The 14,641-nt window shown below is 55.6% G+C and overlaps 1 protein-coding gene across 2 annotated transcripts in view; it reads left to right on the top strand.

Moving 5' to 3' along the window:
* The window catches only part of MGAT5B (alpha-1,6-mannosylglycoprotein 6-beta-N-acetylglucosaminyltransferase B), a gene marked incomplete at both ends in the record, with an annotated part of 67,877 nt that overhangs the window by 27,108 nt on the left and 26,128 nt on the right, over positions 1-14,641 (top strand). For both annotated transcript variants that reach the window (XM_082007953.1, XM_082007952.1), the window contains 5 exons: positions 8,070-8,182; positions 9,535-9,608; positions 11,054-11,224; positions 12,078-12,242; positions 12,914-13,083. In XM_082007953.1, coding sequence (XP_081864079.1) covers positions 8,070-8,182; positions 9,535-9,608; positions 11,054-11,224; positions 12,078-12,242; positions 12,914-13,083 — 693 coding nt within the window. The remainder of the gene's footprint in view (positions 1-8,069; positions 8,183-9,534; positions 9,609-11,053; positions 11,225-12,077; positions 12,243-12,913; positions 13,084-14,641) is intronic.

Genomic DNA, 14,641 nt, shown 5'->3' with positions numbered 1-14,641 from the left:
ATCAATGCTGCTGTTAATTGAATGCAACCCTTGTAAATCATCAGAGGGGAAGGAAATTAGAAGTACTTCGGAAGCCTCCCGGAGAGCTATTTACTGGGCAAGGGAAATAGTAGTTTGCAGTGGAAGTGTTGGTCCCCGCTGGAAAGTGCTTGGGAGGGAGGGAGGGGGTCTGAAGTGGCTGACCCAAGCCGGCACCGTAACCCGACAGTGCTGGGCTTCGGAGAAGCCCTTCTCCGGGGGCCGGGCTGCCCCCAACCTGCCCCATGCCCATGGGGAGGTGGCAGCAGGGAAGACTGGGGTCTGCAGCGCTGGCGTCCCCGGTCGTCCCTCTTCCCCACATAGTGGTTAGCCTGCAAAGGGTGTTACTTGCTAACGACTGATTAATCTTCAAGCTTAATTACTACCAAGGCTCAGTTAATTTCCACACACTTTAAGTATTTGTTCTTGTAATCATTACATGACTCCATATTCCCCCAGTAATTAAAAGTCTCACAATATGACACTAAATGGGTGATGTTCCTGCATCCTGCCAGCCTGGCTCGATTAATTCCTGAATTGTTGCCGTTGGTAAGCTGGCTTTAGAGAAATCACTGCCAGATTCTGCGGTCCCCTGCTGTCCAGGTGAGCCCGGAGCGGTCTCGGACCCCTCCACGCATCCCCTCCCTGTCTCCTCGGCGTGCTGCGGGGCTCCGAGAGGGCGTCCGCAAGGCGAGGCTGGTGCGGCGCGGTGTGAGGGCTGCCTGGAGCGGGCAGAGCCCCGAAGCAGCCCGTGGGGAAGGTAAGACCCGTGCCGTGATCCAGCCCTGGCGCCTGAGGCCGCTGCGTGCTTCGCTGGGTTGTTTTGTCGAGCGGAGCTGGGAGCAGGGGCCGGGATGCGGCTGGCCGGGGAGCCCGGCGGTCAGCGCCGCCGGAGCCTTCCTCCCCGGTGCTCTCCTTCCTCACAGGGTCCGCAACCCACTTCCTGCTGGCAGAGGCAGCCACTTGTTCCTTTCTTGCCAGCTCCTGAGGACGTCTCCAGCCTGGCCCTGGATGCCTTCGGCATTAGAGGGGACGGACACAGCACAGGGGGTCTCTGAGGACCTCTCACTTCTGGGGTCCCCACTGGGGGCAAGGGAGGAGACGCACGGGGAAATTCATGCCTGGGCAGCTGAGATAAATCACTTTTCTCTCCGAGGCAGAGCGGAACGGCGGCTGTGTACCACTAGCAGGGCGACCAGGGGAGCAGAATCCATCCATGTGCCCCCACCTTGCCCGAGGGGCTCGGGCTCGTCAGGAGAGACCTGCAGCCGGAGGGCGATGGACATTGCCAGCGTGGCGGGGGTATAGGTGCCCATGCGTGCCTGGGTCACAGCCCCCACTCTTGCATCTCCCCAAGAAGCTCCAGCTCAATTTGCTGAACCGGATTCTGCAGTAAGCTTTGCTCTGCGTTCCTTTCCTGCCTTTCCATCCCGAAAGACGGCTATGGCGGGGGCCGCTGTGTCGCGGGGCTGTGCAAATGGGGCTTCTTGACGCAGTAACGCGTGGAAGCGAAGCGCTGGTGTTTCTGTGCCGAGGTTGGTTGTGTTGTCTCGGGTGGTTTGCACGGGGAAAGCACTCGGCAGCCTGTCCCTCGGGGTGAGCGGAGCCCAGGGTGTCGGGGGGCTGGTGATGGTGCTGTGGGGTGGGGAGGAGTGTGGCAGCAGCCCGCCTTTGCCCGGGCCGTCTGTCTGTCTGACTGACCCTGCCAGGAAAACCAGATCCCCTTAACCCTCCATCCATTTGGGAGCAGCTGGGAACAAGCAGCCCCCTCCGGAGGGATGGGCTTGGGGGGCTTGGCAGCTGGGGGGCACGGGTGTGATGGAGGGGGTCGTCTGGGGAGGCTGCAGTGCTGAGGGTGGGTACACAGGCTGCCAAAATGAAGCAGAGCGTGCCCACAAAACACCCAGCTGGCAAAGAAAACGCGAGGCTGAGGGCTGTGGAAAAGCACAGGCTCAGGAGAGCATCTCCCCCAAGGGATCCCCATCCCCAGGGATTGTGATCAAAACCAGGTTTTTTTGGTCTAACTTTTGGGCAGGTCCCTCTTAGTCGAGGCTGGCAACGTCTTCCCAGCTCGCCCAAGGCGGTTTCTCGCAGCCTGCATCAGGCTACTCGAGCACACGGACAAATAGGTCTGATTTATGCCCTAATCAAGTGAAGATTAACGTACATCAAAGTGACTGATCCCGTACCCCTCCTGCCTGTCACCCTTTGTGTTCACATAAATAAAACCTGCTGCTGCCTGGGCATGTGGCTCGGTGCTGCTCTGGGAGTCAGGAGGAAAGCGACGGTTTGGGCTTGTGGCTTTGGCTTCATGTTCTGTTTGGGAAAGAGCTCGGAGCACTTTATAGCCTTCATAAAATATTTTAATTAATGATCCTGGTTATACTTTGCTGGCAAGTTCTCCCTGTGTTGGCGAGATACTGGCTTTGGTTGGAAAGTTGGTTTTCAGAACTTTTTTCATGAGATTTATTGCCAGCCCGCTAGAATGGCAGCGTCCTCCCCTGGGGTGTGCAGCCACGGGGTCTGGCGTAGCTCAGGGTCTGGTCCTTTAAATGCATTTGTGTGAGAAATGTCACTCTCAGTAAACTGAAATTAAAATAAATGGAAGTACCTTCATGGGTAAAATGCTCCGGTATTTTTATGCCATTTATTCAGTTCAGGCAGGGCTCTGCCCGTGCATCATCTGATATTCCGATGAGTTTTCAAGGAACGTTCCCGTCCTGAACCACGTCCTCTGGCATCTTTGCCCAGGGTGAATTCCCAACGAGCGCAAACGTGGCCAGAGCGAGCTCAGGTCTTTATTCAGGTGTTTGTGGAGGGGAGACTGAGCTGTTTGTCTGGGCCCTGAGGTGTAAGGGAAGAGATTGCAGTATACAGAGGTACCAGAAATTGATTTGGAAGCATACACTGTTCTGTGATTATTTTTTAAAATATTTTTATTTTTAAATTTTTATCCCATTGACTGGCTGGCGCTGCCTGTGAAGCACAAACCCACTTCTCAGGGGTATGGGCCTCTCGTACGTGGCTCTCGGGGAGGTTGCAAAGCTGGGTGCTGCATCCCTGTCCTCGTGAGATGCCAGGAAAGGCTCCGAGGAGCTGAGCGACCCGGCAGAGCCCGCGCTGGGAGCAGCGGAGCAGCGGGTCCTGCGCCTCAGCCCCGGCGCTTTTTTTGTTTTCCCCCCGCCTAAGGTTGCTATAAACTTCTGCCAAGCTGACAGCAGCCAGCGCTTCGGGCTTCTGCTCTCCTCCCTGGGTCTGAGCCTTTCCCAAGCAGAGCAGGGTGCGGGACCCTCCCTGCGCTCCCCATCGCAGCACCCCGTGTGCTGCCCCCCCAGCGTGGACCACCACCTCCAGCCGAGCCACGGTTGTTTATCCCGGCTTAGGGTAAGAGCTCCTGCACCGCCGTTAGCAGGATTAAAACCAGGATTACAAGTCAGGTAACCACAAAACGCGTAGCTGAGCCTCCTGAGCGGGACGCCCGCCCGGCCACCGCTGTCTCTCCTGCTACACCCCCCATTGTGAACCTCGGCATTGGGGGACAGGCACCCAAATTTTGGGGAGGGCACCAGCCACCCAGTAACCCCCTTGTGTTGATGTTCCCGTCCGTGCTGTTCGCCCCGCGGGCAGCCCTGGCTCCCAGCTCCGCGGCTGCAAGGCGCCTCGGAGAGGACGCAGAGATGCGCGCGGCGGCGCGGCTCCCCGAAAAAAGTTCTGCCTCCCGCGTCGATGAGATTTGCTAGGATCCTCTTACACCAGAGGAGCAAAGTTTGTAACCGCTCCCTCGTCTTGGAGATTTAAATCACCTTTTTTAGTTATCCAGCACTTGGATGAGGGCTTTTCCCCACATCCCTGGGGAACCCTCGGCTTTGCTCGGCGTGTCCCCCACCGGCTGTTGGGCGACTCCGAGCTCATCTCAGCTGGGTGATGGGGAGAGGAGCCTGAGCCCGCGGGATGACCTGCTGGAGATGGTTCCTGCAGGGGTTCCTTTCTTCAGGAGCTGCCCCAGCTATTTTAACAGGCGGCACCTTGAAGGCTGCAGCAGGAACCAGGAGGACGGGAAAGGCCCCTTTCCCCTTGCCGGGAAGGGCTGCCCACCCATGCCGCCCCCGGGGTTTCGCCCCCTGAGGCTGTCGTGGGGCTGGGCGCCGGGGACGCGTGTCCCTGGGGCAGGGGAGCAGCGAGAGCCGAGCACCGGCCCTGGCTCCCGGGCACCCTTCCCAGCTGCTTTCTGCTCTGCCTTGGGTCTTTGGGCCAAAAAAACAAAAAAAAAGACCTTTAGAGAGGCAAACGGCAGCGCAGACGCTGTGATGAGCAAGTTGAAATGGTGACTGCTCTGTGCAGATGTTGCATTTGCTGATGTGCTATCTTCAAAACATCTGCTTTCCTCCGTCGGTATCGGTCTTCCCAAAGTCACTGCTTGCACCAGTTAATAGCGAGAAATATCAGATGAGCAAGCAAATACGTTTAGGGCTTGTATTATGAAGACGACACACAAATAGAAAGAGATTCATCTTTTCATAACGCCACTTTTTATAAAGGCAATAAAAATACAGTGCCTTGTAAAGGGATAAACAGGCTGAATCTGAGCTGCTGCTGCGGGGTTGGGGACAAGAGACAAAGTGAAGGGAACCAAATTAATGCATAAAAAAGTAAAGGAAAACGCAACCTCTGGCTGTATTATATGGCAAATGATCTGCCAGTGGGGAAAGATACATCTTAATAGCAGTTTTTGAAACAAGATGAATACTGTATACAGTGCATTATAAGGCACAGTGTGATCTGAATCTTAATCAACATGGGGGAATATAAATCTGAAAATAATAAAGATGAAATCAATATTGATGGTTAGGAGTAAAAGTACTGTATTTGCTATAGTAAACGGTTTTAAGGTCCCAGGGAAAAATTTGTTCTAGAAAACCCATAGTAATTTACCATAGTTTCAATAGCTGGCACAGCCCCAGTGCATTTTGGTGGCATTTATATTGTCACTATAGAAAAATTTAAAAAGCAACAAGGAAAAAAAAAAAAAAAGAAAGAAAAAGCCCGTTGCTGGTGCCTGTGCAGTGGTAGCGCTGGGAGCGAGTTCTTCTTTCCGCTGGGCTGGCAGAGGCCGTGCTGGCATCCCAGCTCGGGTGGAGACACGCGGTGGGATGTTCCCCTTCGGCTTCGCTGTCACTGAGCGGAATAAGCCACTTACCTTGTCCTTCCCAGTCTCTCCAGTTACTAAAAATAAGGCATCAAATTCTGGTGAGCTACAGAAAACCTTTTTGCGTTTGAGGTTTTGCTTTAAATGTCTTATTTTCTTGTCCTCTGCCCAGGTGACAAATCACTGTAATGATAGGTGATGTAACTTATGCTTAACCTTCTTGTCATCTCTTTAATAGGTTAAATGAAATTTGCTGCTCAAGCGATAGCCTTGTTGCCCAGCAGGTACACGCGCTGAGGTGGCTGACTCGGCGCTGCCCGCGTTAGTGCTCCCGACGTGGGAGCATGGCTCTTCACCCCGAGCATGAAACCCCTTGCTCAAAGTCATGGGGCTTTGGGGAGAACTAGTTTGACAAAATAAGGGTGATGAGCATGCAAGTGGTGGGAGATTTGAGCCTGGTTGCTTTTTTTGGAGAGACGTTTTCTAAATTTTTTTTTTCCGTCTTTTTAATCTATGCCAAGAACCATGAGGGACGTCTTTCGTGTTGCTTTTCAGTAACTCTGCATTTTGGGGGAAGCCTCGTGGAGCCCATGCAATGAGGCTGCCTTGTTTGTGAGACCTGGAAGTCTGAGTGTGATGATCAGACATACATTTTACATCAAAGGGCTCCGAGTTGAAATCTTTGTGTTTGGGGAGCAGCTGTAGCTCACACGAGCTGGGCAAGCTGGCGTAGACGCTGGGCCAGGTCCATCACCCGGTGGAAACCGCAGCTGTGGCCAGAGCTCCAGCAGGGCTTGGGCTGGCTGCAAGGCTGAACCTGGAAGAAAGCCACTTATTTAGGATAACGATCCTGATTTTTGTTTGAACGTATTTATGGGTGCCCAGTGCTCAGCCTTGGCTGAGCTGAGGTCTGGAGGTCATCAGGGAGGAGACGGGGACCGAGGTTGCTGTTGGCTTTTGAGATTCGCTTAATTACTTGGGTGTTTGGGAGCAGGTTTGGACCCAAGTGGGAATTGGGATGGCTTCTGGGAGGAGGCAGAAGTTGGATTGTGGGCTGCTCTAGGCGTTCTGAAGCGTGGGAGCAGGGCGGCCGCGGCTGCGCTTGTCCTCCCTCCTTGCCGTGAGCCGTGGAGAAACCTGAGGAGCATCTCCACTGAGCTGACGTCCCTCTCCTGTTGTTGGAGCAGGAGGTTGGGCTCTCTGGCTCTAAATTCACTGCACCCTTGGGACGTTTGCTCCTAAACTGCCCACGCCAGCGGTTCCCTGAGCGCCTGTGCATCACCTGCCCGGTCCGACGGCTGCTTGCCAGTGGAAAAAGGGTTGCAGAAATAGGGGAGCTGCGAGCTTTCAGGGCTGGCTGAGGTGTGCAGCCCTCAGACCGGGAGCATTTTATCTGCTCGGAGCCACGCTGACACGCAGAGCTTATCACAGGTCATTTTTGTGCCCGTGTTTTACCAGGGCCTCGTGAGCAACCTCCCTGCTGCAGCGGTTACAGCAGCTGGCGGGATACCGGGGGTTTATTCTCTGCAAAGGTTGAAAGTTACTTGGGGGCAATGGTGTCCTCTGCATTTAATTATTATTTCTTAAAAGCCCAAGATATGTGGCTCCCTGTGGAGGTATGCAGGCTGAATATTGATGATCATAAACCACGCTAGAAGGAAAAACGTGGGCTGCTCGCTGCTAGCGAATGGACTTTAAATCAACAGCTGAAGCAGTATCGGTTCATAAAACTAGGATTTTTTTAGCCTTGAGGACAGAGGTACTTTAAATCCCAGCCTTCGGGTTCACTGATTTGCTGGAGAACAGACATAAAACTTCACCGGGAAGGACCTGACATCAGCACATATTTTTTGTGCCAAGAGTATTCAAGGTAGCCCTTTTGGTTTTGCTCACTGCTTATGACATTTCCTTGTATGATAATGATCTCGGCAGCAGCAGGAGGAAAATCTTATGACCCAGATGCTGCAGAAGGGGAAATTATTCACTGCGATAACCACGCTCATCGAGATGTGGTGGTTGTTTGCGGTGGAAATAGCAGGCGAGGCATTGGAGGTGGAGAGCGTGCTCCTTGTCAAGGCTGGCAGGGCATCGCCGCTGATGGATTGAGTTCTCTTGCTCTTTTATATATTACACCAGGTTTTAATTGACAGCCGGCCTCTTTGCAGTGCTCTGTCTCTCCGTCTACACCATGTGTTACGTAGATGAGTTTAATGGTGCTGTTTACCCCGGACAGTATCGATCGCGAGGTTTAATCCCATAGACGGCGTACGCAGCTATTCAAAGCGGTGGAATCCGATCTCAAGCCTCGGTGGGAAGGTGCCCGCAGGCTGTGCTGGGGCTGCGGTACCCAGCTCAACCCCGGCTCATGCGGTGCTGCCAACGCTCGCGCCGGCACCCTGTCCCCGCACAGCCCTCGCCGCGGGACCTGGAAATCTTTGGTGGATGGTCTGCTCCAGGCCCACAAGCTCCCTCAGTCCTCCTCCGGTTTTGCCTTCATTTCTCTGTATTTTGGGTTTTTTCCTCTCTCTTTTTCCCAGCACAGCTTCCTACATGCACCGCAAGGCCAATGATCACAGCAGAGGATTTCAATCACAGCACATCTGAAATAAGAAAAACATTTTTTCCCAGACTATTTAATATTTCTCCATCTAAAATGCACAGATGTATCCGTGTTTATTGGCGCACTGTGAAAAACGGCAGAATACTGATTTACACAGGTTTTTAATCAAACCTCTTGGAAGGCAATGCTCTCTTTGCCCAGCACGCGCTGGGCGAGGTGTTCCCGTGTTGCATCTTGGAGCTAAGTTCAACCTGCTGGCAGCTCCCAAGGAGCTATAAGCACCCTCGGTGTCACCCCTGGGAGACAGCAAGTTTTCAAGGTCTATTTGGTTTTTTTTCTCCCCAGATTCCAGCCAGCAGCTGGGTTGATGGAGAGGATCCAAGCTATAGCTCAAAACGTCTCAGACATCGCAATAAAAGTAGATCAGATTCTCCGGAACAGCCTCCTGAATGGGAAAGGTGAGTGTCCCCGGGGGTCCCCCTGCTCCAGACCTCCTACGTGTTATGCAGGGAGATCCAGCCAAACCTGCCACAAAAGATCTGGTAAAAATGCAGGGGAATGGATGCTGATCTGCAGTTGCCCAACTCACTCGGGTCTGCAGGACTAAGCTGGGCACCTGAAGCTCTCCGGCAGTCCTCCTAGGGCTGTTTGCCTCCAGCTCTGTGTGGATACAGCACATGGTCACACCATCTCTTTGAGGGAGAGGAGGTCCTGAGTGCCATCTGAGCCTTCTCAGCAGCTTCTAGGACTCTCACCTTACTACTCCAGCCAGGAAGGCTGGAAAAGGAGGCTGCACAGGGAACCACCCTCCCTGGGCTCTGGCAGCAGTAATGTTCTCCTAAAAGCGTTGCCTCGCTTGGCCCAGGAGGACTCGAGAGCAGAGGAGATCGGTCTGCAGAGGAGCAAGACCTGGGAAACTCATGCCTGCAAGGGGGAGGAAGGGTGACACGTCTGAATTGCTGTCAGAAATAAATGCCACAGAATTAAATGCAGAATTAAAGATGAGCAGTGGTGCCAGCACAAACACCTGGAGAGAAAAATGTGGCGGTTTGGATCCAAAGCCCAGGGGCTGGGATCCAGCACCGGGACAGACGTTCCCATCCCGCTCTGGCAGTGCTGGGAGGGCCGCTGGGCTCTCCAGATGTTTCTCCGCGCAGCTGCATGATTCCTGGGGTTTGGGCTGGCGTCATCACATAGAAGATGCTTCTGTTGCCTCTTCTGCCTCACGCTTTTTCAGTTACAGGCAAAGGAGGACTTAGAGGAGGAGTGGTGTATTTTATTAGTCCAACCACAGAGGAAGAAAAGATCCTATTACCTTTTTAGCCACTTTCGTGCCTTATTCCCTGGCTGACCCCGGGGGGCTGAGTCTTTGCTTGACAGCTCGGCAGGACAATTTTTATTGCAAGTTTACAGCATAAAGGCTGTCAGGTGCGTCCTTAGGTACTGCAGCCTGCTTACGGATGGTAACAGGAGCGTGGATAGGTGGGACCTGGGGTCTGGACCAGGCTGAGAGCAGCAGGCAGGTGGTATAAAGAGACCTGCTGAGATTTAGGAAAGGGCAACGCGCTCTTGGCATTGAAGCAGGGCTGGGGGATTTCCTCTGTTGCCTCCCTGACCTTGGGGAAGATGCTTCACATCTCGGTGTCCCGCTCCATCAAGTGGGACAAGGCTGTCTGCCGGCCCGGCTGCGGTGCCGACGAACGTGCTCGGGGGGCCTGGCAGCTCCATCCCATCCCCTCCTCTCCCAGCGTCTCTAGCGGCTCCGCCGGCATGTCCTGGCTCTCCCCATGCTCGAATTGTCTTTCTGCAGTGATGGAAGGCAGGAGGGAGCAGTGCGAGGTGCCAAGGGACCCCAAGTACCCTGACTGTGCTGGGAAAGTGGAGGTGAGTCGGGGTTCCCTGTCTGGGAGAGGGTCTCGACCTGGGATGGAAGCTGCTGGAAGGGAACAAAGCCAGGACTCCAGGGGTTAAACTGGGAAGGGCAGTGGGGAGGGGGGTGCTTTCCAGAATAAAACCGTTTTCTTTAAAACGGGAAAGGTGCAGCCCGCTGCAGAAGGAGCAGAGCCAAAGATGCGGAAAGCAAAGCATGGCTGTGCTCTGAGGAGAAAACACGAGGGAGGTGTCCGACCTCCTCTGGGAGCCTTTGCTACACGAATGTAACTGTTGTCCCCTAATAATAAGGCAATTCCGTTTTAGTCGTACGAAGCACTGAAGCCGCAGTACCCAGAGGTACGCAGGCAGCAGCAGAACCAGCTCTGTGAGACCACCTCTGCCTGCAGCCCTCCCTCCCCGCCTGTAGTTCCTGTGTTTAATGACAGAAGCGCGGTGAGGAGGAAGCGCTGTCACATCGTCTTTAAATATCTGGAGCGTTAGCTGGTGTCTGGGGAATCATCTCGGCACTGCACAGAAGAGGATCTTGTTAAGGTGGCCAGGACCTCCATCTCAAACAGGGTGTCCTGCCTGACCCAGCCGGCTCTTTACACCTGAACGCAGCCTGGCCTTTGGCCGAAGCATGATTGCTTTATCAGAGAGCGTATTTACATGAACTAATTAAAAGCATCTCCCTCTTCCCTCCCCTTCCCAGCCTCCTGCTTGAAGCTCGGGCTTCTGCAGGGCTGCGTCTCCCTGAAAAGATGTTGAAGAGTATATTAAAATGATACTGGGGGGTTGTATTTTCCTCTTCCCCTGGCACTAGGCATCCTTTCCTTCCACAACTTGGGTAAATTCGGAATGTAATTTAATTGTGGAAGGCTGTAATTCGATCTCCTGTCCGGGTGATCGCCGCGTTTTACATATTGGGCGCAGCGACCTGTCTCCCGAGTAGATTTGTTTTTGTAGTTGAATTAGGAGGAGGCTGGCGAGAGCCCTTGCAGGGGATGATAAATCACCGCGTCGGTCGCGGGTTATTCTCCTTCACGTGAAATCATCCTCGGGGACCGCTGGTGGATCTGTTTCCTTGCCCCGCTGCGCCGGGGGCGATGAGATCAGCAGCTCAGCTCGCTCCCCAGCAAAGCTAAGGAGAATAAAACCCTGCAGCGTATGATTTCCTAAGGATGAACGGCTGTGCCCCCGGGGAAGGCACGTGTCGATGCTGGGACCATGCTAGAAGCCCAGGGAGCCCCCAGCAAACCCTCCACGTGCCCTGGGGGCACTGGGTGGGCAAACATCGGCGCCGCGGCACTGGCGCTGGTTTGCAGCCCTTTATCCACCCTCAGCTAGAGGAAGGTGACGGAGGAGAGAGGTTGCCCGTATCAGGGGCAGCTTGCAGGGCTGCTGTGTCCCCTCCCGGCCGGAGCATGAGCCCCCCATGTTTCTTTGCCCCCTTGCAGTGGATGAGGGCCAGGTGGACCTCCGACCCCTGCTATGCGTTTTTTGGTGTGGACGGCACCGAGTGCTCATTCCTCATCTACCTCAGCGAAGTCGAGTGGTTCTGCCCTCCCCTGCCCTGGCGAAACCGGACGGCGGCTTTGCCTTCCCCCCCGCCACTGCCCCGGGTGCAGGTAAGGTGGGGGCAGCCTGTGTCCTGCCGGTCCCGGGGGGCTTGGGGGGAGTCGATGGCGTCAAGGCTGCTGGAAAGAGGTGTTCCCAGAGTCAGCAGTGTCAGCAGGGCCATGACGCCTCATGTGGGTCTTCACAGACTCACGGAATGGTTTGGGCTGGAAGGGGCCGTTAAAGGCCATCTCGTCCAACCCCTGCCATGAGCAGGGACATCTGCAACCAGAGCAGGTCGCTCAGAGCCCCGTCCAACCTGAGCTGGGATGTTCCCAGGGATGGGGCATCCACCACCTCTCTGGGCAACCTGGGCCAGGGTTTCACCACCCTCGTTGTGAAATATTTCTTCCTTCTACCTAGTCTGAATCTGCCCTCTCTTGGTTTAAACCCGTTACCCCTTGTCCTATCGCTACAGGCCCCGCTGAACAGTCTGTCCCCATCTCTCTCCTCAGCCCCTCTCAGCCCTGGCAGCTGCAGGAAGGTCTCCCCGGAGCCTTCTCTGCTCCAGGCTGAGCCCCCCCAGCTCTCCCAGCCTGTCTTCCCAGCAGAGCTGTTCCAGCCCTCGGAGCATCGCTGGGGCCTCCTCTGGCCCCGCTCCAGCCTGTCTATGTCTCTCCTGTGCCGAGGAATCCGGGATGTCACGCGATGCGCTGGGTGCAGTGGGGCCCCTGGGACCTGGTGCGTTAGCGGAGGAGCTCTGGTGTCGGGGCTGGTGGTGCCCGGGGAAGCTGTCCGTCCCGGAAGGACCCACCACACCTCAGCTGCGATGGGCAAACCTCCCCCAGCCCCCGTGGCAGCCCAGGGCCTCCTCTCGCGGCGGCTTGCCCTACGCTCAAAATGCAGAGCGTGCTCCTTTCCTAGGCAGCTTTCCGGAGCGACCTGGCTCACCTCCTGGAGCTGATCGGCACGGGCAAGGAGTCCCTCAGCTTCATGAAGAAGAGGGTCCGGCACTTGGCCCAGCAGTGGCTGCGGGCGGCTCGGCGCCTCGAGCAGAAGCTGAAGGACCGGCAAAGGGACCAGAAACACGTACGAGCAAATTGCACGGGCGGGTTGTGGTGGGGAGACGGAAAAGCTGAGCCCTTGGGGACACGGGGAGCGGAGGCAGCTGGGATGTGAGTGAGCTGGGAGGAAAATTCGTCTGTGGAAGTACGTGGGTCTGCAGCGTCGGTCTGTGGTCCGTGGGCACGACTCTGCGCGCATTTGGAACGTCGCAGGGCTGGTGTTGCTGAACAATGGGGTGGATTTTGGAGACCCGTCCTGGCGGGTGGGCAGCGTCCGGCCGGCAGGCAGCCATCGACAGCGGACAGGGAGTCTGGCATGTCTCCTCTGCGGCCGTGACGAGGTTGCTGGCCCTCCTGTTCGTGCTTTTGCGGTGCTCTGCGCTTCCGTCCCTGTGTGCCGGGAGGTCCGTGGGATAGGCTGCGGTGTACGTTCGGGACGTGAACCCGGTCCCACGATGCAGAGTGCCGGTCGCTGGGGGCTGGTCGCCTCGGACTGCCGGGGCTTTGCTAATTGGGTATAGATCTCTTGTCTTTACACCCCACGGATTTCCCTGAGTGATTACAACGTGATTACAACGTGGAAAAGGAGCTGGAGGGAATCAGGGACCATACGTCATTTTGGGCTGGAAAACCCAAGTTGTCCCTTTCCTCCAGCACCACTCATCCCAGCGCTGACCCCTCTCCTTGTCTCTCCAGATCTTGATCCATATCGGCTTCCTGACGGAGGAGTCGGGAGACGTTTTCAGTCCGCGGGTGCTGAAGGGGGGCCCGCTGGGCGAGATGGTGCAGTGGGCTGACATCCTTGCTGCCCTCTTCCTCCTGGGACACAGCCTGCGGGTCACGGTCTCCCTGAAGGAACTGCAGAGGTGGGTGCTGCGGTGCTACGGGTGCACAGCCCCCCCGAGAGGGTCTGCCCCCCCACGTGTGTGTGTTGCATCGAGGTCTTGCACGAACATATGAGGTTTGCAAAGGCTCAGGGGTGGCTTTTCCCCCACCGGTGTCTCGGGCAGCACTGGTGCTGTAGTGGTGCAAGCGTTGGGTGTCACGGCTAGGATCGATCCCATCCCTTCTGTATCCCCAAAAGTGGGAAGGACTGGTGCAAAGTAAGGGTTTGCATGGGGCTGACGTGGAGATGTCTGGGGCAGGGCTCTGCCCTCGGGTCCCGGTGCTGTTAGTTCCCTGCTGTCAGCACGCAGCGTCACTCGTGTCCCCTGACGCCTGCCTAGAGCCGGGTATGGGAAAGACTCCCTTTTACACCCCATTCCCTAGGGATGCTCTCTGCGGGGCTGTGTGGCTGCAGGATGCAGGTGTCCTGCGGGTCACTGGCTCTTCCCACCGTGCATGGCTGCTCTCAACCCCCGTGGCTTCACTGGCGTTGTTTGAGCAGCGACTGTGCTTCCTTCCTCTCCTTCCTCTCCTTCCTCTCCTTCCTCTCCTTCCTCTCCTTCCTCTCCTTCCTCTCCTTCCTCTCCTTCCTCTCCTTCCTCTCCTTCCTCTCCTTCCTCTCCTTCCTCTCCTTCCTCTCCTTCCTCTCCTTCCTCTCCTTCCTCTCCTTCCTCTCCTTCCTGTCCTTCCCCTCCCCTCCGGTCCCGTAAGGCAGGCAGCTGTGGCAGCTGCCAAAAATAACCGGCATCCCTTGCAGGGGGGTGGCAGCCACCAAGGAGTCCCCCCTCAGGAGGTGCTGGTGGTGACCTGGGGACCTGGGGCGCGTCCCACAGAGGGATGGGCTTTCTCTGCCGTGGGATATGGGGCGATGCAGGGTGAGAATGTGCAAACAGCTACGCCGGGCCACCCTCCAAGTGTCTCTAGACAGCACCTTGTGTCCAAGAGGGACCAATACGAGATGGGAAGGGTAAAAGGGAGAAGATAACCGTGTGCCGCGTTCCTCCCTGCTGATGCGGTTCTGTTTTTACTGGGCTGCCTCTGCCGCCTGTAACCTCGCAGGATTTCCTCGCCTCTTACGAGATGTCTCGAGTTGGAGGGCAAGTGCCAGGGAACAGGCGAGGTAGGATGGGTTATAAAGCGAGAAAAGCCTGAAGCTGCCTCAGGGACTGGGCAGGTATTGGGCGATGCTAAGCCAGCATCGGCCACATAATGAGCCGTGCTGAAAAGGGAGTGAATAAAAACAACAATCCTGGGGAAAAAAAACAGCAAAAAACCCCAACCCAGCCCCTGCGGCATTCAGAATTAATGAACAGAATTAGCTCCCAACTAATTAACTCAAAAAAATAATCCTGGTCCCAATGCAAAAGGCAGCAGATTTTCAAAGAGGCGGGCATGCATCACGACGATCTCCACGTGGCGTGCTGAGCTGAATTGACGTGTTAAATAATATCTGTGTACTCAAGGATGAAAAAAGTTAATGGCTGGGAGGGTTGTGGTGGTGTTGTGTGGTTCTCGTTTGTGTTTTTTAACGAAGAGCCT

Source organism: Phaethon aethereus, assembly GCF_964289735.1.
Source record: "Phaethon aethereus genome assembly, chromosome: 18".
NCBI classification, from domain to species: domain Eukaryota; kingdom Metazoa; phylum Chordata; class Aves; order Phaethontiformes; family Phaethontidae; genus Phaethon; species Phaethon aethereus.
This window is presented reverse-complemented; position numbering and strand designations above follow the sequence as displayed.